General features: G+C 38.7%; 1 protein-coding gene across 15 annotated transcripts in view; it reads left to right on the top strand.

Annotated features, from left to right (window-relative positions):
* The window catches only part of WNK1 (WNK lysine deficient protein kinase 1), a 133,649-nt gene that overhangs the window by 85,997 nt on the left and 24,351 nt on the right, over positions 1-23,301 (top strand). For 4 of the 15 annotated variants that reach the window (XM_029204582.1, XM_029204581.1, XM_029204580.1 and 1 more), the window contains exons 5-10: positions 1,305-1,393; positions 3,308-3,527; positions 4,894-5,227; positions 5,999-6,186; positions 14,389-14,472; positions 20,982-21,131. In XM_029204582.1, the coding sequence (XP_029060415.1) occupies positions 1,305-1,393; positions 3,308-3,527; positions 4,894-5,227; positions 5,999-6,186; positions 14,389-14,472; positions 20,982-21,131 (1,065 nt within the window). Of the gene's footprint in view, positions 1-1,304; positions 1,394-3,307; positions 3,528-4,893; positions 5,228-5,998; positions 6,187-10,700; positions 11,943-14,388; positions 14,473-20,981; positions 21,132-22,454; positions 22,896-23,301 lie in introns of all 15 variants that reach the window. The other 11 variants (XM_029204573.1, XM_029204577.1, XM_029204572.1 and 8 more) reach the window with 9 other exon arrangements.

Raw genomic sequence — 23,301 nt, 5'->3', positions numbered from 1 at the left:
TAGTTGTGGCTCGCGGGCTCTAGAGTGCAGGCTCAGTAGTTGTGGCACATGGACTTAGTTGCTCCGCAGCATGTGGGATCTTCCCGGACCAGGGCTTGAACCCGTGTCCCCTGCATTGGCAGGCCAATTCTTAACCACTGTGCCACCAGGGAAGTCCCTTCCCCTTTTTAAATTAATTAATTAATTAATTAATTTATCTTTATAACTTTTGAATAATGTAGTGAGTAATTGATGAGAATTATCCCACCACAACCCTAGTATTTAAAGACTTTAGAGCTAACCATTTGATATATTTCATTTCAATCTGTGAGAGATTACACACATTTCTGTGATTTATCAAATTATATCACTAATTCTAATATATATCATCACTGAGACAGTAGCTGGTTATAATTTATAATATATTCTAACTTTTCTAGTCCTGTCTCCTGTTTCCTACTCCCTGTGTGTTATGTGGTTATAGACTTACCGTGCCACTTGGACAGTATATCGGTGTTGCTACTTCAAATCAATCCATGTGGTCACTTAGATGAGGCAAGAATAGATAATGAGATGTTTTTCTCCGTACCGCCTCTCAGACAGGAGTGGTTTGTTATTCTTCTTTCTTATATATATTTTCCACACACTGTTGAAATTTTATTTGCAAAAAATTTACACTTTGTGAAGATTCTAAAATACTACTGTGATACTGTTTAGTATTGAATTTTCTTCGGAGATTAATTGGAGAGCTTGTCTTTCATATGGGTCTGATGTATCACTTGTGATTTTATGTTTCATATGTACAAGACAGTTTGCTCTTCAGTTATCCAGTTATGCCAAACCAATCCAAATTCTTAACTTCTGGTTGGGGTTGTTAAGGTATACTACTATAATAATAGAACACTTGCCAAACTGAGCATGCGAATTCATGCCCGTAAATGTTATGTTGATTAATGTGTTAGGGAACGACGTTGAACAGGAGATCTTCTAACCAATTAGAACATTTGGCCTTCTTTTTAGCCGGTAACTTCCATTACCTGAAACACAGCAAAAGATGTTAACAACAGCCTAAGTTTTTCGCTAGCCATATGAAGCCATGGAAGTGAGTGACTCCACTACCTTAACTATTCCCTATTGTTATCTCGAAGGGGCTAAATTGCCACTTCCGAGCTCTGACCCTGCATGGACTAGATCCTGCAGGCAAATCAGAAAAAAGCCAGGATGGTAAGAAGGAATCTAGTAGAACCTTAAGAGGCAAGTAAAAATAAAGTTCAAAGTCCCTGTCTTCGTTAACCTGTTTCTGTTGCTATTTTTATGATTTTCAGGGGGTGAAGCCAGCCAGTTTTGACAAAGTAGCAATTCCTGAAGTGAAGGAAATTATTGAAGGATGCATACGGCAAAACAAAGATGAAAGGTAAGTTGCCTCTTTTGACCTGGGTATTGCTTAAACGAAAACTTCAAGTGTAATAGGCTCTCAGTAGAACACTCAATCTAAGGTGTATTTAATACTTTACTTGTGATTAGTTTCTCTGTTTATGTCTTGTAATATCTCTTTTTTTTTCTTTTTTTTTTTTTTTTGCGGTACACGGGCCTCTCACTGTTGTGGCCTCTCCCGTTGCGGAGCACAGGCTCCGGACGCGCAGGCTCAGCGGCCATGGCTCATGGGCCCAGCCGCTCCGCGGCATGTGGGATCTTCCCGGACCGGGGCACAAACCTGTGTCCCCTGCATCGGCAGGCGGACTCTCAACCACTGAGCCACCAGGGAAGCCCTGTCTTGTAATATCTTTAAAAGTAGAGTTCTGTCCATTGAAGGTAGTATTCACATTTGGTATACTGAAATGTTGTAAGAATGTGGTTTGGTAGAGTTTAATTAAACCCAAACCACCTTAAACATAGCTGCTGCATTCAGTAAGAACTACTTACAGCATCAGCATGATTTGTAAAACTCAGTAGGGTTCTGTCCTTAATGCAGCAGATCTGTTCCTTAGTCCTTTACCCATTGAATTCTAAAAGATGAAATAAAATATTGGCTCTTTAAAATCAACTCAGCTATGCAGGTCTTGATTTGCTGTTACTATGCCAGAACTGAAGAAGAGCAAAATGTCAAAATTCTTTTGAGTAAAAAGAGACGACTTCACCCAGAGCTTGGGAGGAGATCTGGCTTAGTCATTTATGCTTACAGAGGACTTTTCTCAGAGGAGGGGCAAGTATCTGATCTGCCATATAGCTGATTCATCACCCGTTAGGCATGGCAAAGGTCCAGTGTCTGTTTTTGAAAAATAATCTACTTTCACCATCCCCCCTCACCCTCCAAAGAAGAAAAAGTAGACCAGGTAGTGCAGATAGAAATTGTAAATTGAGCATAATCTACCTCCTGAAGAATGCGAGTGATCAGGTACATCAACCAAATTAAAGAATTCCATATCTTCACTTCTCCAGTCTCATATTCTTTCCACAACTTTGTTATTTGGAAGAACTTAACATCATGATCTTTAAGGCTTTTTAGTAGAAATTTAGTTGGGTTTCTATTTTCATATACACTGATTAAAAAGGAGAGTCTTTAATCTCTTTAAGAACTTTTTTAAAAAACTATAAATAAAGGAATATTTGTCTCCAGTCTTAGAGTGTGTTACTCTTGTTTCTTTACTGGATGGAACAGTTTACTAGATTACTGGTATTTTGAGACCATTTATCTAGAGAAAATTGTTCCACAATCAGACTTCTGCTTGCCTAGTACACAAGGTGTTGAACAAAGAATTGAGAGGATATATTGGAGTAAATAAAGGTTGCTGTAGTAGAAGGTAATGTACTAGAAATAAAAAGATTTTCGAGTTTTGATTCCACCATTTATGACTTTTATAACTGTGAGCAAGATTGTCAGTCTCTCTGAGGATCCATTTCCTAATAATCAGGAAATGATATTTCATTGGATGCTGGTCAAGGATCAGATGAGATCATACATATGAGATTTTTTGTTAACTATAAGCACTATGTAAATGATTATGTGATATTTTGAAGCTATGATATTCTATGTATTACTCGCTATTATTAGTACACTGTTAACTGAGATGAGATTAGATCATTAGATTTTAAAAGTATCACTTTGAGCTCTTATTCATAAATGAGATTGTTCTGATGTTCTGTAAGTTGAATAAAACTATAATCACTGTTTAAATGGAGCAATGTAGAATGAGTTACAGAATTTCTCTTGTTCTTCTTTTTGCAGTCTGTTTTCATTATTCCAATAACAATAATCAGCCATACTTGAAAAGTATCTTTTAAATCTAATGGTATTTTGTTTTTTGTTTCTTTCCCCTCTCTTTTGAAGATACTCTATCAAAGACCTCTTGAACCACGCCTTCTTCCAGGAGGAAACAGGGGTACGGGTAGAATTAGCAGAAGAAGATGATGGCGAAAAGATAGCCATTAAATTATGGCTACGCATTGAAGATACTAAGAAATTAAAGGGGAAATACAAAGACAATGAAGCTATTGAGTTTTCCTTTGACTTGGAGAGAGATGTACCAGAAGAGGTTGCTCAAGAAATGGTAAATTAACACTAGTCAGCCATTTAAAAATTGATGTAGACGTATATACATTGATACTGTTGAGCAGAAAAGCAGTTTATGAAGCAGTGTGTATAGCATATTCCACTGATATAAAATTGTGTTGATTAATGGCCCTAAAAGCTATTTTTATTTTAAGAGACATGTATAGACGTAGATACGTGTATATTAGGAGATGTATATAGACATAGATACGTATAAGGATGGATGGACGGACAGACAGGCAGGCGGGCAGACAGAGATACAGAGAGAGAACAAACCAGAAAGCATTCTGAAGTAATTTTGAAAGTCTGTAAGGTTGACTGACTGCTAATTAGTATAACCTATTTAGTTAGAATGACAAGGTATGTTTTCTAAATACTGATACAGTAGCCTTTGATCAGTCATCTGGATAAACCCTATAAATAGATCACACATTGTTTTTACTTCAAAGGGAGTTTTCAAGATCAATTATTAGTAGGCAGCCCTTGGTGAATCATTTTTGAAGAATGTCTAAAAGATCACTGTTCAGAAAGGAAACTCTTCACCCATCTTAGGCTTGCCGTGGTGCCTAAATAGCCATTTACTGTGCAAAGATACTCACAGACTGTCTCTGCTAGAATGTGTTAGAACCATTCAGTACTACTTACCTCTGAGAAGGGGTCAGGTATGAAAGAGGTACTTATTTTTAATTGTCAGGTTTTCATACTGTTTGAGGTTTTTATTTTTAACCTTCATATATTTACCACAGTTGTCTTATCTGGTTAAGTGGTTGTCTAGTGAAAGGAAGTAAAAGCAACACAGGTTAATATTAATATTGATGGTTACATGTGAGCGGGAAATAGAGTGAATATAATAGAATGAGCCTTTTGGTTTAAAAACTTTGATGTTGGGACTTCCCTGGTGGTGCAGTGGTTAAGAATCTGCCCTCCAATGCAGGGGACTCGGGTTCGATCCCTGGTCAGGGAACTAGATCCCACATGCATGCCAAAACTAAAGAGCACCCATGCTGCAACTAAGACCTGGTGCAACCAAGATAAATTAAATAAATAAAAATTTAAAATAAAAATAAATAAATAAAAACTTTGGCGTTTAGGTTCCCCATTGTTTTGTTGTTATAGTTAGTGAAGGTACATGTACCCCATAAGTTTCTACAAAGATAATAGCACCCACCCCATGAGTATCTCAGAATATGGTGGTGAAGTGTGTAATGCAGACCAGTAGTTTCACAGTTTGGTTAAGACCAGTCCTTAGAGAGTTCCTTCTTCCCCTTCTTCTCTACTTTTCTCCCCAAAAGTACCTTTTTTTGTGTTTGGTTTGTTTTCTTTTGATATCCTGTTGCTTCCTAATGTACCCTTTTATCCTTCAGGTAGACTCTGGGTATGTCTGTGAAGGTGATCACAAGACCATGGCAAAAGCCATCAAAGATAGAGTGTCATTAATTAAGAGGAAGCGAGAACAGCGTCAGTTGGTGCGGGAGGAGCAAGAAAAAAGAAAGCAGGAAGAGAGCAGCCTCAAACAGCAGGGGGAGCAGCAGTCCAGTGCTTCCCAGGCAGGAGCCCAGCAGCCCCCTTCGACGTGCACTGGTGGACCTGCGGCCTCTACCACTTCAGCTTCTGTTTCCACACAAGTAGAGCCGGAGGAGCCTGAGGCAGATCAGCACCAACAGCTGCAGCACCAGCCACCTGGTGTGTCTGTGTTGTGTGAGTCCCGGGGGAAGCGCGCAGGGTTGCTAAAGATACTCCTAGTTGACTTTTTATCTTCGCAGTCATCATTTCGCACTGACCTCTTGGTTTTGAAGTAGAAATCTAATGTGTAAATAAGAAGTTTGAAATGGTTGCCATCTACCTTTCTTACGTCCATAGCTAATAGAGTATGGATGGGACAGTGAGGAAATAGGATTAGGATATAAAACAATTCTACAGGTTCCAACATCTTGAAAGTTCTAATTTGTAGATCTCTACTTTTTATAATTCCTTAAAATATAATTAGTAGTGAAAAATAACAAGTTTATCTTAGCTGCTTACTTTTGAACCCACTAATCCGGTTCAGCTCTTTTAGCAAAGCTGAATAACGTATAAACTAGAAACTAATGAGACTGCTAGTTAGTATTTTGAACTACCTTCTTAATACTAAGGACCCACTGGTCTCCACAGTTAAGACTTTGGAAGCTGTCAAACTTCAGGCTGACTAATAACATTCTGTTTTATTCCCCTTGTTCTTCAGGTGGGAAAATACTGTGATAGTCAGGGAATTTTTTTTTTTTAAGACAGAACTTTTTTCTGTATGGATCCCTCATTTAAACATGGAAATCTACTTAGTAAAATTAGTATTTATTTTTTATTTAGTTCAGGTCTGTGCAAAGAAAAAAACCAATTCACCCTAAAATCAGGGGTTTGTGATGGGAAAATGTGAACCTTCTTTTCATGATTTGTCTCTTTGTCTTGTTTTTTGGCAATTTATTTCTCCTTCAGCTGATGGGACGATTGACAGTGGTCAGGGATCTTCTGTCTTCACAGAGTCTCGAGTGAGCAGCCAACAGACAGTTTCGTATGGTTCCCAGCATGAGCAGGCACATTCCACTGGCACCCTCCCAGGGCACACAGCGTCTGTTGTCCAAGCACAGGCTCAGCCCCATGGGGTATATCCACCCTCAAGTATGGTGAGTAGCCGTGCAAGAGAGTGTAAGCCTATAATGTGTTCAGTTCAGACTCTTTTGCCAAATTAGTAACAGCGTGAGTCCAGAGTAAAAAATACAAATGGCGCATTACCAAAGGAGGCAGGTTTATCACAGAGTATAATCGGAGTCATTCAGGCAGGGGAGGATACCTACATTAATGTGTGAAGACACTGTTTACAAGATTTAAACCAATCTGTGTTTGATTAAAGGTAATGCTCTCTTTAGCCCTTCAGTGTTGAAACTGTTCCAAGCAGTGTAAGACGGGCACACAAGTGGTTTGGGGGCGGGGGCAAGGAGAGTTTTTCAGAAGTTACTTAAAAGAATTACTGAGTGTTTTCTGTAAGGTGTCTTAATGTATAAAACACAGGTAAGACTTTAGGCCATGATAGAATGCTGCATGTGAGTACTCTATAGTGAAGGAATGACCGTTTAATTTAGCGCTTGTGTTCAGTCATCAGTTGCTGTGCGTGTTCTTGCCTTAAAGTCTGTGTTGGACGCGAGTTCCTTCCCCAGTATATGTTCATTTGCTTTTTCCCTTTATTTTGGTATCTGTTTTATGACTGATTTATTTTCAGCATCAACTTACAGAAATTATATCCTGAAACATTTTATACATTTATATCTATGCATATACACACACATACACACACATTATTACCCATGTTTTACATTAGCCACTCTTGCTTCTCATATAGAGAATGTTCAAATAGATCATTAGATAATACCCCATTTCTTATGTTGACCCTCCGTGAAGTCTTCAGAGGTGAATAAGATGCATTTTCTGCCTCAGGAAGGAACTGTAGGGCCCTTGTTTAGTGAGATCTTTAGGCAGATAGATTGTCCCTCTTTCTCAGAAAGCTTTTAATCTGAATTCGTGGAACTCTTGCTCTTCATTAAATGAAACTCTATCTTTTTCTGGTAAGAAAATACTTCTGCTTGTTGTGGTCTCTTATCCTACAGCTTGGAATAAAAGATGTTTGGCTAGGTCTCAAGATGGATGGCCACAGTAACAGAAAGAAAACTTCCAATGTACTAATGTTCTAACAACCTACTTCTCTAACCTTTAAGATAAGTAGGTAGGGTAGAAGAGCTTTATACAGACTGTACAGGTGTATTTCTGTGATCTAACATATTATTTGTCAGCATTTCTTGTCACTTTCTACTCTTGTTGATTTCTTCTGGATCATCATAACTATAGATTTTTTTAAAACTATTTTTAATCTCTTGGCTTCCCTCATGACAGGGTTTATGAACTTTGGGTCTCTGTTTTAGAAAAGGAAATGGACTGATCATTTATGAAGATGTTAAATATTTGCGCCACAAATATAGCTACATTTGATGCTCTAAAAGCAGACTTTAATGAAATATGACAGTCTTCTTGCCTTTTAATGGCAATATTCTGTGGAAGTATTATGAAGAGTTATTAAATATTAAGGATTTTTCAAAACTTTTATAATTATTCCTTTCTAATTCCAGAAAGAATTTACTGTGGCTTGCAACAGTATGTATCAGTTATAAGTGGAATTAAGAATAAAAGAGAAGCAAGAGTGGGAAAAAAAGAAAATGTAATCAGTTACACAGTTCACAATATCTGAAAGGAAATAACAGATTTGCTCAGGGCAGCCTTGCAGCGTTAGGTTTACTGCTTTGTAGCTATATTAAAACCTTTATGTTAAGGTGCTTCAAACTTTCTAACTTTGTAAACCAAAGTTGAACCTCTGATGTGGCTGAAAAAAATTTAATGTTACTCTTTAGAGATTCACATTTCAGTTATTTTTCCATTGACTACTTTAATAAAAATACAGAATGTTTCCTGTATCTATTATGAATTATGTCTAGAAAGCTAATGCTCTTCCTAGGAAATGACTTTTTAACTTATAAAGATAGGCAAGTGTAATAAGTACAATACTGTAATAAGATACTCTTCCTAGGAAATGACTTTTTAACTTATAAAGATAGGCAAGTGTAATAAGTACAATACTGTGAGCCAACAACTTTTTTGTCTAATGCCTTCTAAAATAGAACTGAGAAATCTTTTATGTCTGAGGTTTCCAGAGCCTCCTGCAAAGCGATCCAGGCTTAAAATCTTCTACATCTTATAATGTATGTGAAACTAATAGAATTCATTCTTGTTTAATCTTAATAAGTTTGCAGAAACTGCAAGCCACCGTTCATCGTTTTCCCTGTCTGTTCTGCTGCCTCAGTCAGTCGGTCATTCTTACTCGCACACTCATAACAATTAATGTTATTGCAGAATGTTTAGGAAGATACCTGGTCATTGTTGTGGTTGTTCATACGTGACCAACAGCGCAGAGAGAATAGTTACGATCTGCCAAGTGTGCTTTGCGGGATTCCGTCTCTCCTCAAAACATGGCTTTGTGGAATTGAGGAGGATGGAACATTTCTTTACGTCAAGTATGCCCTGTTACCATTGTACCTTTGGTTATCCTGTTTTCAGAGTGCTATGTTTTTCATGTGTGTGTTTGTTTTCTGTTTAGCCTCGTCGTGGCCGTAGCATGTCAGTTTGTGTCCCCCATCTTTCTGCTGTTCCCTCTCTGTCCTGCATCTCTCCCAGTGCTCCTTCCACCCCACCACCAGTGCTGTCTGCACCTTCTTCTCCTTCCCTCCTTCGGACTGCCCCCGAGGACACCTCTGCCGAAAAGCTTTCTAAAGCATTGGAGAGTGTCCTGCCTATGCACTCTGCCTTTCAGCACAAGCACCGACGCTCCAGCCTGCCTTCCCTCTTTGTCAGTACTGTATGTAACATAAACTTCCTGACAAAACTTATTACCAGTGAATACATCCAGGCATCAAGAATTTTAATACAAATTAAGTAAAGAACAGGGCTAGACTTACTAATATATTGTGCTTTTACGTTACCAGTTTTTCCTATGGTTTCCCATAACTTTTTGTTATGTAAGGCTTTAAGGGGGAGAAAAGCAAGGGGGTCATGAGAGAGAATGCTTCTAACACCCTTGGCATCTATCAGCGGGTAGCCATAAAATTGAGCTTTTGTTATATTCTCCTATCCCCCACCAATGTATTCAGATCCTTGCATTTTCATATCTTAGCAAAGAATGTGTGTATTATTTAATTTTAAACTCGTTGGCTTAATCAAAAGCAAATTTTCTCTTTATCAGACATTACCCAAACATGTTTTCTCCTCACTTTATTCCAAAGAGACACTAATGACAATGGATGAGTCCATTTTTTTCCAATAGTGAGTGAAGAATAATTGAAGAGGGAAAGTTGCTTTTAATTTGTTAGCTGTTTAAAATGAGGTGTCAACAAACTAAAAGGCCCCACATAATGTTCCCTCTTGGAAATTTTTTTTCTTTGAATAAGGTGGCATCTTGACTCTAATGGAACACATTAGATACACATATGGTACATGTGATTTTCTTTGGCCCCATTAATGTCTGTGGAAGGTCTATCTTTCAGAGTTGTTTTAAACACTGTGGTACTTTGCTGCTGCTTTTCCAGATAGAGAATTTAGTTAACATTCTGATCTAGCAACCCCCAAATCTTGAGATTTTTACCTAGGAGAATGATTAACTGTATAGTGTTTTATGGCTTTGGGATACTCTTTGAATAAACAACAGTAAGATGGAGCATTCTGAGTCAAAACAGAAACCTCCTTTTAGCTGTTGTGAAGAAGTAACAGTGGAGCCATTTTGCCTATTTGATAGGGGTCTTCCCTATTGAAAGAATGAAACTGATCTACCTTTTTAAAAAAAGAGTCTGTGAAAGTGAATTATTACAGTGTGTACTGTTTGCATTTGACAGGGTACAATTCTAACTTCAGAGTTTTTAATCTAGAACTGCCTCTGTGACAAAAAGTGCTGTTAAATCAAGTTGGCTCTTATTTAAATTATCCTTTTCACCTGTTTTGAACACCAAATTAGTCAACACAACTAGAATCAGAAAAGTGGACATTCAGTGATTTGGCATCTGTAACATGTTTCATGTAGTAAAATTAACTGCATTTGGTTTGGGGCAGACAGGGGAAAGACATGACAGTCACTGGCCAAGTGGTGTATATTTTACTGTACACCAAAAATCTCTTCTGATTTCTAGTCAGAAGACATACTGTTAGTTGATCAGAAATGAACCCTTGGAGCCTCTAACACACCAGCAGACAATAAGGCTTCAGAGTAGGAAGACTTGGTACAGTTATAAGTGAACATACAAATTGTAGGTAAATTCAGAATAATCACTTAGAAGGTTAAATTCTTCCATTTCCTTTGAGAGGGGAAAGTTGTGGAAAAGCAGCTCTTATCTAATGCAGAGAGTCCCACAGAATAATTTTATTGACCCTGGATGTATTTAATGGATTTTTACTATGCACATAATTTCCAAAAGCATTGTTATTTCTTTATTAATTATAAATTTGGTGTAACTGTTTCATAGCATTACACAGAGTTACCCAATTGTGCATGTCAATGTAATTTCACATATGAATGTATGAATTACTTGTCTTATTCATGTTGATACAGCCTCAGTCCATGGCGCATCCGTGTGGGGGGACCCCAACATACCCAGAATCACAGATATTTTTCCCAACTATTCATGAACGTCCAGTTTCTTTTTCACCACCTCCCACCTGTCCACCGAAGGTGGCCATTTCCCAGCGGCGTAAGAGCACCTCCTTCCTGGAAGCCCAAACTCACCACTTCCAACCCCTGCTGAGGACTGTTGGCCAAAATCTTCTTCCACCTGGTGGCAGCCCAACTAACTGGACACCAGAGGCTGTAGTTATGTTGGGTACTGCAGCCAGTAGAGTCACTGGAGAGCCATGTGAGACACAGGTCCAACCTATGTTTGAACCAACTCAAGTTTACAGTGACTATAGACCTGGACTAGTACTTCCGGAAGAAGCTCACTACTTTATTCCTCAGGAAGCAGTGTATCTAGCTGGGGTACAATACCAGGCCCAGGTGGCAGAACAGTTTGAGGGCATTCCATACAACTCACCAGTCCTGTCAAGTCCTATGAGACAGACACCTGAACAGAAGCCAGGGCAAGGGGGCCCTACCTCAAGTTCTGTCTTTGAATTTCCACCCGGACAGGCTTTCGTGGTAGGACACCTCCAGAATTTAAGATTAGATTCTGGACTGAGCCCAGGATCTCCCCTCTCTAGCATTTCTGCACCTATCAGTACAGACGCTACAGGCTTGAAATTTCACCCTGTCTTTGTTCCTCATTCTGCACCTGCTGTGTTAACTCATAACAATGAGAGCAGAAGCAATTGTGTATTTGAGTTTCACGCTCGTACTCCATGCTCCTCTTCAGGAGAAGGAGGAGGAGGAGTTTTGCCTCAGCGCATTTACCGAAATCGACAGGTTGCTGTGGACTTGAATCAGGAAGAACCACCTCCTCAATCCACAGGATTACACGGCCGCCTGCAGCCTGTGACTGAAGAACAGCATGATTTCCAGGCCCCAGAACTGACCGTCTCTGTGGTAGAGCCCACCGGACAGAGCTGGCCCATAGGAAGCCCAGAATATTCCAGTGATTCCTCACAAATCACTTCTTCAGACCCCAGTGATTTTCAATCACCTCCCCCTACAGGGGGAGCAGCTGCATCTTTTGGCTCTGACGTCTCATTACCCTTTATCCGTCTGCCTCAGACAGTGTTACAAGAATCCCCACTTTTCTTCTGTTTCCCCCAAGGAGCCACATCTCCGCAGGTTTTATCTGCCTCATTTTCTTCGGGAGGATCTGCACTCCATCCACAGGTTATAGGAAAACTTCCACGGTTCTTTTACACTACCCTACTGTGCACCATTACGTTTAAGTTTTCTATCCCTCCTTTCCATTCATGAGGGATATTGTTTAATTTTATTATGGAGTTTCTCCATTGGGAGGGGGGTGATTTTAAACTACTTGTATTTAAGAGCAAAATATGAGACCGAAGCGGCCCGATTTACCGATAACATGTGTACACCCTTGGAAAAGAGAGCACAAAAACTAGAATTTTAGTTACTCATCAAAATCAATTACTTCTGTCCATATGTAGAGTGGACAGAGTTTTCAGCTATTAGTGAACACATAAATGTCTGTAAAGTTGACTGAGCATTGATTATTTACAAATATTAATGTGAAGTATTTCTTTCTCCCTAGAAACAAACATGGCTAGTTTTTAAAAAAATAGAGAAGATGACATTTCTTTTCCTGTAAAATGCAAAGAATGAAAAATAAGAAATCTTTTTTTTTTTTTTTTAAGTAGTGTTAGGAATATACAGAGTTTTCATTAGTATGGAAGGATCTTAAAAGACAGAGAGGAAACATCTTAGGAATTTGTCTTAACAAATGAGGATGCCTTTTAAAAATGGCATTAGTCAGGGCTTCCGTGGTGGCGCAGTGGTTGAGAGTCCGCCTGCCGATGCAGGGGACACGGGTTCGTGCCCTGGTCCGGGAAGATCCCACATGCCGCGCAGCAGCTGGGCCCGTGAGCCATGGCTGCTGAGCCTGCGCATCCGGAGCCTCTGCTCTGCAATGGGAGAGGCCACAACAGTGAGAGGCCCGTGTACCACCAAAAAAAAAAAAAAAAAGGCATTAGTCGAACAGGTCACTGTGTATTATATGTTCAAATAAAATGTTAATCCACAAAATTGATTCTAATTTTTAGCAACTAAGTTAGAATCTAGTGTGGGTGACGGGGGTTTTTTTGTTTTGTTTTAGGGATTTGTGGTACATGTTGCAAGGTAAAGACCATTAGATACCTCAGTTCTTAGATTTTTCCTCAACAAATTTAGATTTTCTTGTTTATGAATATGAGCATATGCACACTCTTGCAAATAAAGACAAAGTGATGGACGTAATAGCATTCAAGAAGTGGAGTCAGTATTGACTATTTCATATATTATTCCTTTGATACATTTTGTCAAATGTATAAGTCTTATAAAATTTATGTAGGAGACTGTGCAGTTAAATAGGAAACTTTGCAATTATATATTCAAGATATCATTTAGATGTTTTAAATATCCCACTCTTTTATAAAGAACTATATGTTCTTCTTTGTATTTTCTTCCTATGTTCTTCCCCCATCAGGGGCATAAATAACCCCCAAAATATACATAAAGTATCAGTTACTTAGAGCAGTACTAAGAAGCAAAAAGATCTAGAAACTTGAAAATCTGTACTGTGTGTACATGCGGTATGGTATGCTCACATTAACACACTGGTTGCCAGCCCATACTGTGAATGTGTATGCATTGCCAGCCTTGCTCCTTTAAACTTTCCAAAATGAAATTTCAAACGTCAGGTAGTTTACAGAAAAGGTGCAGAAAGAATGTATACTTGCGGTGGTTAAGATGCAGTAGAGTGTGATGTTCTATCCAAGCAAGCTTCAGAGAAGCCCCTCTAAACTGAAATGAGACAGCAAAGTTGGGCCTTTTCGTTTTCTTAGCTCACCTATTATCAAGTCCTGCATTCAGTTCTCACCTTCTAATTTATTTTAACTTAAGATCTCTTCTGGGTGAGGGTTTCTCAAATTCCAACCGTATGGACATTTTAGGTGAGATGGCTCTTTGCTGTAAGGGGTGCCCTGTGCATTTGTAGAGTGTTTAGCAGCATCCCTGGCCTCCCCCCACCAAGTACCAGAAGCAGTTGTGACAACCAAAACTAGCCCCAGGCACTGCCATGCATCTTTGGGAAAGGGCGTGGGGTTCCCAAAGTGCCCCTGGTTGAGAGCCATTGCTCTAGGTACTTGGCAGGTAATGATGATAATTATTTTTACGTTTTTGACAAAAGTCGCTATAGCACTACAAGAAATAGCAAAAGGAACCAAATAGCATTATTAAGTACCCTTTTTTCTTTGATTGTTTGGATAGTTTTTTCACATTGATAGTCTTATTATTTTTCCTGATTATTTTCAATGATAATTTTATTTTGAATCTTACTATTTTGGCAAAAAATATAGCCTGAGCAGCGGGGTAGGTTAGGTTTTAACCATCAGTGGTTTTTGCATGGAATCAGAGTATGTTCTGTAGTATGATCTTTCTCTAACCTTCTCTTTAAAAACATGCCCCAGCGGTCTCTCCCTACATACTTAATCAAGCGAATGTTTCATCTTGCTCAGGCAGACTCTCAGGAGCTCACATATTTATTGCAAAATCCTGACCTCTGTATAAACGTACCTTTGGGCTGCTCTAATTTTTTGTATTCACTTCTCTCCTTCAGGCACAGGGGCAGAGCCAGGGTCAGCAATCTTCAAGTAGTTTAACAGGGGTTTCATCCTCCCAACCCATACAACATTCTCAGCAGGTGAGAGCAACTCATTGCTACGTTTTATGGATTAGCAATAGCCAAAACACTGGTTTACATCTTTCATGAATTGGATTCCTGATGTAAATGGCTTGCTAAGTTTTTGAAAGGAAAATCTAGAGGCATAACATTTCCTGTCTTCAGTAACATTTTAGAAAATCTTTTGTTTAATGTATTTTTGAATGGTCTATTAGATTAGACATACATTGAAATTCAAAAGAATTATCTTTACTGACATACTTTATGTGCCTTCTTAAACAGATGATTCTACACTGTTTTAACAATACGGTTGACCCTTGAACAGCACAGGGGGTTAGGGGCAACAGGCCTTCTGCACAGTCAGAAATCTGTGCATAACTTTATAGTGGGTCCTCCCTCTCTGAAGTTACACATCGACAGATTAAACCAATCTTGGATCGCATAGTACTGAAGTATGTATTTACTGAAAAAAGTTAACATATAAGTGAACCCACGCCGTTCAAACCCATGTTATTCGAGGATCAACTGTACAAAGAATGTCATTTTCGTGTGTATTTCACGATTTGTCCTTTTGTGAGCATTTTACCATTGCTTTCACTGTGCTTGACTCTAGTAATGCTCCACTCCTTTTTAATTATTTCTAATCTTTGGGGTGGGGCATCAGATTTTATGCTAAAATGAATGAAAGCCTAAGAACAACTACTTCAGGAACTTTAAAAAAATGTTTTAAACTTCTGATTTGGGGAATTTGTTCCCAAAGGTTCAGAGAACTCAGGGGATTAGTATAATGCTGATGTATTCAACAGCAAAATGGGTAATTGTAAAATATCTGTAGTGCATCACTGATATTAGTTAACGGTAGTTATTTACATGGAAATAGTGCTTTGGGGGCACAATCGAATATTTATTACCTGTTTCAAATAAAATTTATAGCCACTACATGTCATAAAAACTTCCCAGTGAATTATTTTGTTGATAGTTCCCTATGCAGTGTGTTTTCAAACCACCAAATTCTAAATTGGCTTGTTTCTATCAGTTTTTGAAACTAAGTTTTCAGTTCTCCTTTCAAATGGCTTGCTCACAGTCCAGCATGTGATCATGTGGTCGTTTGATGCTGGCTTAAGATTAGATGTTCCTTGTACAAGATTAGCTTGGTTATACAGGCAAACCTTGTTTTACTGTGCTTCGCTTTCTTGTGCTTCGTAGGTACTACATTTCTTTTTTCTTCTTTTTTTTTTTTTAACAAATTGAAGATTTGTATTAACCCTGCTTCAAGCAAGTCTGTCAGCACCATTTTTCCAACAGCATTTGCTCATTTCGTGTCTCTGTGTCACGTTTTGCTAATTCCCACACTTATTTCAAACATCTTCATTACTATTATATTTGTTATGGTGATCTGTGATCACTGATCTTTGATGTTACTATTGCAAAAGGATTATTACTTGCTGAAGGCTCAGGTGATGGTTAGCATCTATTAATAAAGCATTTTTTAAATTAAGGTATGCACATTGTCTTTTCAGTCATGATGCTGTTTCACGCTTAATAGACTACAGTGAGGTATATATGCACTAGGAAACAAAAAAATTCACGTGACTTGGATTATTGCAATATTCACTTTATTGCAATGATCTGAACCAAACCTGTAATATTTCCGAGATGCCTGTATATACATTTTCTCTGTGGCCAACACCTCTATCTTATAGAATAGAAGGGCTGGGAATTACACGTTTTGTCTTGCTCGTGCCCTTTCTTCCAGACAAGTATCTGAATCTATATATATTTATAGTTACGTTTAAGTAGTCACATTTTTGCCAACCTTAACAGGTTTAATTATATTAACAACCCCTGATAAGAATACAAAATAAAAGTTACATAAAGCTGAGTGAGGACAGAAACGCTATCATGGATACCAGTCTCCTAATTCGCTTATCATTGGACACAGGCCAATACCAATAAAATGTGCAGATTTAAGTGTATGCTCTGTTTTTCCTTTTCCAAAGGAATTTGTTATGAAGCAGTGAAATAAGCCATTGAGTTTAATGGTGATGAAAGTATGCACAGTCGGGGGGCGGGGGGCAGCCCCACAAATGTCAGGTTAAAAGAATCAGGTGCTTGACTCTTCTGGGAAAAGATCTGACTAAATGGCTATCTCTACAGTACAAACAAAAATTCCCGTTTCAGCGATGCTTTTTTCAGATACTTTTATTTTGTGAGTTATTTTAAATATAGGATGAGTTAAGTAGAATCATAAAATTGAGACTTCAATCTAAATAAGTGTATGCAGTCTAGAATATTTAACTTTTCCAGGGTTGCATAGCCAATAGATAGAACTAAACATTACAAACCATAATCCAAGATTTCTACAGTAGTTTTCTTTTTTCTTCATTAAAGTTCTACAGGGATTCATGATACTGCAAAGGTGCCCAAGGAGCTGTATTTTTTTGTTTTATCTTCTGGGGTTCCATATATAGAAAAGAAAGATTGTAAACTTTCTGTACTGTATAGTTAGAGTCTGTTTTTAGATCTGATTTTCGTTTTGCATACTGTCACGTCCCAACACCACCTTAGGAAACAATCTAATTTTACTAGTGTGAGGAAAGAGATGAACTTTAGCTGAAATTTACTTTATTTCTTGTGTTTCTGAAATATACTGAATAAAGGATTGCTTCTTTTCACGGTTTTATCAAGAATCTCTTCTAGTGGTATATCGTGTCTTAATAACTTTCTCCTACCGGAAATCTGAGTATTTTGCTGCCACGAAAGGTCATGAGCTACGCTGCTTCCTTAATAATTTCATCCATAGGGCACATGTAGAGTCTGTAGGTATCTCTTACTTTTTGTTCAACTAAGGCTCGTGAACATTTTTTTCAAGCACCGTTGTCCAACAGATAGTACACGGTCAGTACAGGCTGTTTTCAAGAGGCAGTTTTATGCAAAGCATGATGCCAAGTTGCTATGCTAAACAGTACTTGTTTGGCTAAAGTGTTGATTATTAGCCAGTGTGATTGTGCAAAAAAAAAAAAAAACCATATACTCCTGTCCTATCCAGAGGTGCCACTTCTCTATAAATGCTTTAATGTATAACTGGCGTACATGCCTCTCAATTATTCTAAGCAAGGAGTGAGGGTATATGTTTATAAAACTGCTCGTTTTTGACAGTACACACACACACACACACACACACACACACACACACACACACACACCTAATTAAACAGTTTTTTCCTAACTGAGTTCATGCTCTGAAGGACCATGTGCTAGGCACTGATGGACTACCAAGATGGATCATATAAGGCTACTTTCAGGGAGCCTGAATAATCTGGTAACCATATACGTCAACTCCTACAAAACGAGTAAGGATAATAGCTAACATTATATATAGTGTGCAAAGCAATCTACCTGTGTTTTTATTTAATCCTTCTATGAATCATATAAATATAGGTACTATCATTATTTCCATTGTACAGATGGGAAAGCTGAAACGAGATCTGGAGAAGCTAAGTACTTTACCCAAACTTCTAAAAGACAGAAAGAATTTAAATCCAAGTAGTCTGACTCCATGAAAGGAGGAGACTGTATCTCTTCTGAGCAGGGAGGGGGATATCAGTAGGTTTATGAAAGAGCATTTGAACTGGAATCTGATTATGAGTTAGATTCAGATGAAGGATAAGGAATATTCTAGGCCCAAAGAAAAGGGCAGGGGGGGCAGTATAAGCAAGGTAGAAGGCACAAAGGTAGAAAGCTGTGAGACAGAAACAAACCTTGGGTTCAGTGTAGCTAGAATACAGATAAGTCAGGACTTATGGTTAGGACTCCGTGCTCCCAATGCAGGGGGGCACTAGTTTGATCCCTGGTCAGGGAACTAAGATCCCACATGCCACGTGGCACGGCCTAAAACAAAAAACAAATAAGTGAAGGTGTGAGTTCAGGAAAGAAATGATTGAGTCCAAATCGTGACGTAAGCAAGGGTCTGCGTTGAAGGGGGTGCGGGAGAGAGGTAATTGTGCGCCCAAATATAAGGGGGGGTTTGCTCAGATTGAACCCTTACGAAGAAGGGGGATCACCACATAGTCAAACTCTCATCAGGCTCACATCACGGGGCTCTTACTGGTCTTTGCTTTGAACAATAACACAAAAAAATATTAATGGAATAAAGTGAAACTGTTGAGAACAAGTGTGCCTGTAAGGACCTTAAATGGCGTATGTAGTTGGAAATGTTTATAGGCAATATCTGACAGAATTGGTTTTATATATGCCAAGACATTAAACATAGATTTTGTCCTTAGGGGAACAACTTCACTGTTCCAGGTTCATTGTAAATAACATTTAAAGATCACTTAAAGGTTACATGAATATACACCTGTAAGACAATTGCAGAAACAGTAGAACTGTCCTAATACTAACAATCAAACAGATGCTTGTCACTGCAGATTTTACCTCAAGACACAACTTAAAGAAAAGTACTATGTTATGCGCCAGAAAAGCGAGACCATTCATAGTGTAGCTTCCCAGAAGATAAAAATGCTGATGTATAATTACAGTGAAGATTTTGAATGAGGCAAGGGGAGCAACATTTCTGAATTAGTATATTTATATAAAAGACAATCTTATTTAGGTATGAAAATTAATGACTTAGATAACTGTAGATAGTTCACGGTGAATTCCTTAAAGTTTAAATATATTCAAGTTAACCAAAAAGGTTTTCTACTTTCTTGGTTCTTGTTTCTTAGTGGGAAAATGGGCAAAATTGTCTTATATTCAGAGCTGCCTTATAGTTGGATACATATGATATATCTTAGTTGCTGAAAATAAATTTTATATAATTCAGCCATTTGTTCCTAATTTTTTTTAAGTTAAGAATACATTATCAGAGCTAAATAAGGATAAAACAAACATGACTACTGTCACTATTACATTTCAGGATTCTTTTGATGGTTTTAATTGGTATAATAAAGAAATGAGGAATAAATATCAGGAAAGTAAAAATATTATTTGCAGATTATCACCTAACAAAATCTAGGATGCTTGTTAAGGTGGGTAGATGCATAATAGACATAAAAACAAAAGTCTTGGGGATGCAATGTACAGCATAGTGACTGTAGTTGATAATACTGTATTATATGTTTGAAGGCTGCTAAAGGCTATCACTGGTTGTAGCATTATTTTAAGTAACAAAAAATTCAATCAACCAAAGTGTTCATCATTAGGATATCAGTGCCGTTGATAAATAAAATGAAAATGGCATGTCAGAGAACAGTATTTATAAAACGGGTGTGTTTTTGTTTTGTTTTTAAAAACAAAATCAACTTGTGTGTAAATGACCACTTATGCATAGAAGGAAATTCATAAAGTCGATGCACCAAACCACTAATTGTGATTGCCTGTGGAGAAATGAGGTTGGGTGTTTTCATTTAACTCTATTAATCTAATATATTGCTTAAAATTTTTATTACAAACAGGTGTTGTTTTTGTATTTAAAAATTAAAAATTTGGGCTTCCCTGGTGGCGCAGTGGTTGGGAGTCCGCCTGCCGATGCAGGGGATACGGGTTCGTGCCCCGGTCCGGGAAGATCCCACATGCCTCGGAGTGGCTGGGCCCGTGAGCCATGGCCGCTGAGCCTGCGCGTCCGGAGCCTGTGCTCCGCAACGGGAGAGGCCACAACAGTGAGAGGCCCGCATACCGCAAAAAAAAAAAAAAAAAAAATTAAAAATTTTAAATTAGTTATAGGTATTAAAGAGCCTTGAAAGTCAGCTATGAAGTTCAGATTTTTGTTAGGCTAGAGGGGGCCATTAATTTTATTGCAAAATTTAGTGTTTGGGTACAATTACATGCCATTCATCAAGTTTACGTGTATTATACCAGAGTGCCTAGCACATGCTTGATTTCCAGATGACATTCCCTTTGCTGTATGTTGAGGTGAGTGATAGTGTCCTTGTTTTCAAAGAAGGAAACCTCATTTTGGCAGTAAAATGAGCAATCTCTAAGGTATCACAGCTAGTAAATGGTAAAGCTGACGTTCAGAATTCAGTGCTTTTCTCCCATTTTATAGCCGTTATCAAAGCTATTCTTTAAGCAGATTAATTACACAGTTGATGAAATATTGATAGATGAAGGGAAAGAGATTAAAGGAAGAGATTGGATTAGTTTAATATAGGACCAAAGTGAGAGCTGCTATCAAGAAATGGGAACAAAGAGGGAGGAATTTGGAGGAGAGAGGGTCTGTTTGGACATGGTGTCTGAAGGTGTTTATAAATACCTGAGCTTCTACTGGGGCAGGGAGCCTATTAGGTGAAGAACCAGTGGTGACTCAAACTTTGAAACATGGGTTAGTTCTAGGTTGTACCATCACAAATAAAGAACACCAGATGAAAAAGAAAGATGTGTAAAAAGGGGAATTGGTGAATTTGGGTTTGTGCATGTCTTGATTACTAAAATTGCCATCTTTTACAGACACTGATAGGCAAACATACTTCTTTAGAAACATGCTGTTAATGACTTGAAATAAAACTGAGTGATGGTTTTCTTCTCAGCAGCAAGGAGTGCAGCAGACAACCCCCTCTCAGCAGACAGCGCAGTATTCACTTCCCCAGATGTCAGCCTCCAGCGAGGCCATGACTGCACAGCCCACAAGTCAGCCTCAACCTCCACAGTCCTTTTCGCATGTGTCAACAGGAAAACAGGTGAACGCTTAACTTCTAGAAAGGAGTGCCACATGACTTCTACCTTCCCTAATGGTGAAAATTGGTTATTTTCACTGCAAAAATGAAGTGAAAATTGCTTCTTTTGTGTATATGCATTGGTTAATATAAATGTGTATATACAGCAGCGATAATCCAAAAATGTTTAACTTTTAGGTTTATCAGCGTAAAATCAGTTTGACAGGTATAGAACTGATAAAGGTGCTGTAGTAATTGAACCTATGACATTTTCTAGCATTGTCAGTTGTACCTATCATTCTAGGTTTGCAGTTAATGCTGTGTTTTCACGTAGATTTATGCATTGTTTCCTTCCTTCATTGCCTTCTGAAGTCATAAAAAACCCTTATATGGAATGATTTTTTTTTCTAAGTTATCCTTCTAGTCACTTGAAAGGTAACTCTGGGGACTTCCCTGGTGGTCCAGTGGCTAAGACTCCGTGCTCCCAATGCAGGGGGCCCAGGTTCGATCCCTGGTCAGGGAACTAGATCCTGCATGCTGCAACTAAAGATCCTGCGTGTTGCAACTAAGACCCGGCACAGCCAAATAAATAATATTTAAAAAAAAAAAAAGGAAAGAAAAGTAACCCTGTAGAAGATAAGCTCTTCTGAATGACCTTTTTTCAGCTTTAACATCGGGGCGGCTTGTGCTTGTATTGTTTCTGTCATATTTCATCACATCTGAGATACTGTCAGTTGTAAAATGCACCATTATTTTATGTAACACTGAGAACTGACATACTATTAATTGTAAGATATATCTTAATGTCATAAACATTAAAATGACCAGGTGGTGGAAAGGGATGATTGCATCGTACAATCAGTGAAATTTAGTAATTAGACCTACTTTTACAGGCCTGTGTTAGACCTAAGAATTGTGGAAGCACTATGGATGAGCTCTAACTCCATTGGGAAGGAAGTCCTTTGAATTTCAGTAATCACTGTAGTATCAGTTGTAGATTTAGTGACAGCAAACATGCCAGTGGATTATGGTATGTGAAACATATCTCAGCCAGGCTGTAAAGAAAACAACCTTTCATATGGAAGGGTTCTCTTTGTTGTTGAACGATGAAGCATGAGCAAAATTTCCTGCCACAAAAGATTTGGAACAGCAGCCAGTCTGTCAGCCTCCCTGTCTCCTGTTGTCCTCTCCCTGCTCTTATGTGGCACATTAACTTACACTAATGTATGCAAGGGTTTGGTGTTTGTTTTAATTTTCTTTCTTTTTGGCTAATACATAAGTCTTGCTTTTGGCAGCCTTGCTTTTTTTTTTAAAGTCTGTCTGTTTTGTTTTTCTTTACCTTCCCAGCTTCCAGTTTCCCAGCCAGTACCAACTATCCAAGGCGAACCTCAGATCCCAGTTGCGACACAGCCCTCAGTTGTTCCAGTCCATTCTGGTGCTCACTTCCTCCCTGTGGGACAGCCACTCCCGCCTTCCTCACTCCCCCAGTACTCTGTCTCTCAGATCCCCTCAGCTCCTCAGCCAGCTTTCTCCCCGCTTCCTGTCACCATGGCAGCTGGCGTTAATCAGCCTCTGCTTACCTTGGCTTCCTCTGCTCCAGCAGCTGCAGTCCCTGGGGGACCCGCCGTGGTCCCTAGTCAGCTTCCCACCCTCCTGCAGCCTGTGACTCAGCTGCCAAGTCAGGCTCACCCGCAGCTCCTGCCGCCAGCAGTTCAGTCCACGGGGATAGCCGCTAACCTCGGGCAGACTGCTGAGGCTCCACTCCCCTCTGGAGATGTTCTCTACCAGGTACCGTGTTGGCTGGTGAGAAGGAGGGCACCAGAGGGTTTGGTTCTAATGATAGAGCATCAAGGACTTAAAAACCTAATAACTGAATATCAGAATAACTAACAATAACAAAAGTTGCTGATCTCAACCAGAGATGCTAAAATAGTAAAATTCTGAGAAAGGACAGGGCGATGATGTCTGATGACTCATTTCCATTTTTCCCAAGACATCTCTTGGGAGAAAAATGGTTCTCTCAATATTCAGTGTAAGGTGATTGAAAGCTAGATATGGCTAATAATAGAATATATCAGGCTTTTTTTTATGGGAAGAGTAAATATGGGTAGCCGACACGGTATCAGTAAAAAGTTTCAGGGTTCAGATTTAGAATATTAGCAAGTCATTATATGACTGGAATGACTGATACCTT

This window comes from Monodon monoceros, unplaced genomic scaffold (assembly GCF_005190385.1).
Source record: "Monodon monoceros isolate NGI ecotype Baffin Bay Population unplaced genomic scaffold, NGI_Narwhal_1 Super_Scaffold_6, whole genome shotgun sequence".
In the NCBI taxonomy this organism is placed as follows: Eukaryota; Metazoa; Chordata; class Mammalia; order Artiodactyla; family Monodontidae; genus Monodon; species Monodon monoceros.
This window is presented reverse-complemented; position numbering and strand designations above follow the sequence as displayed.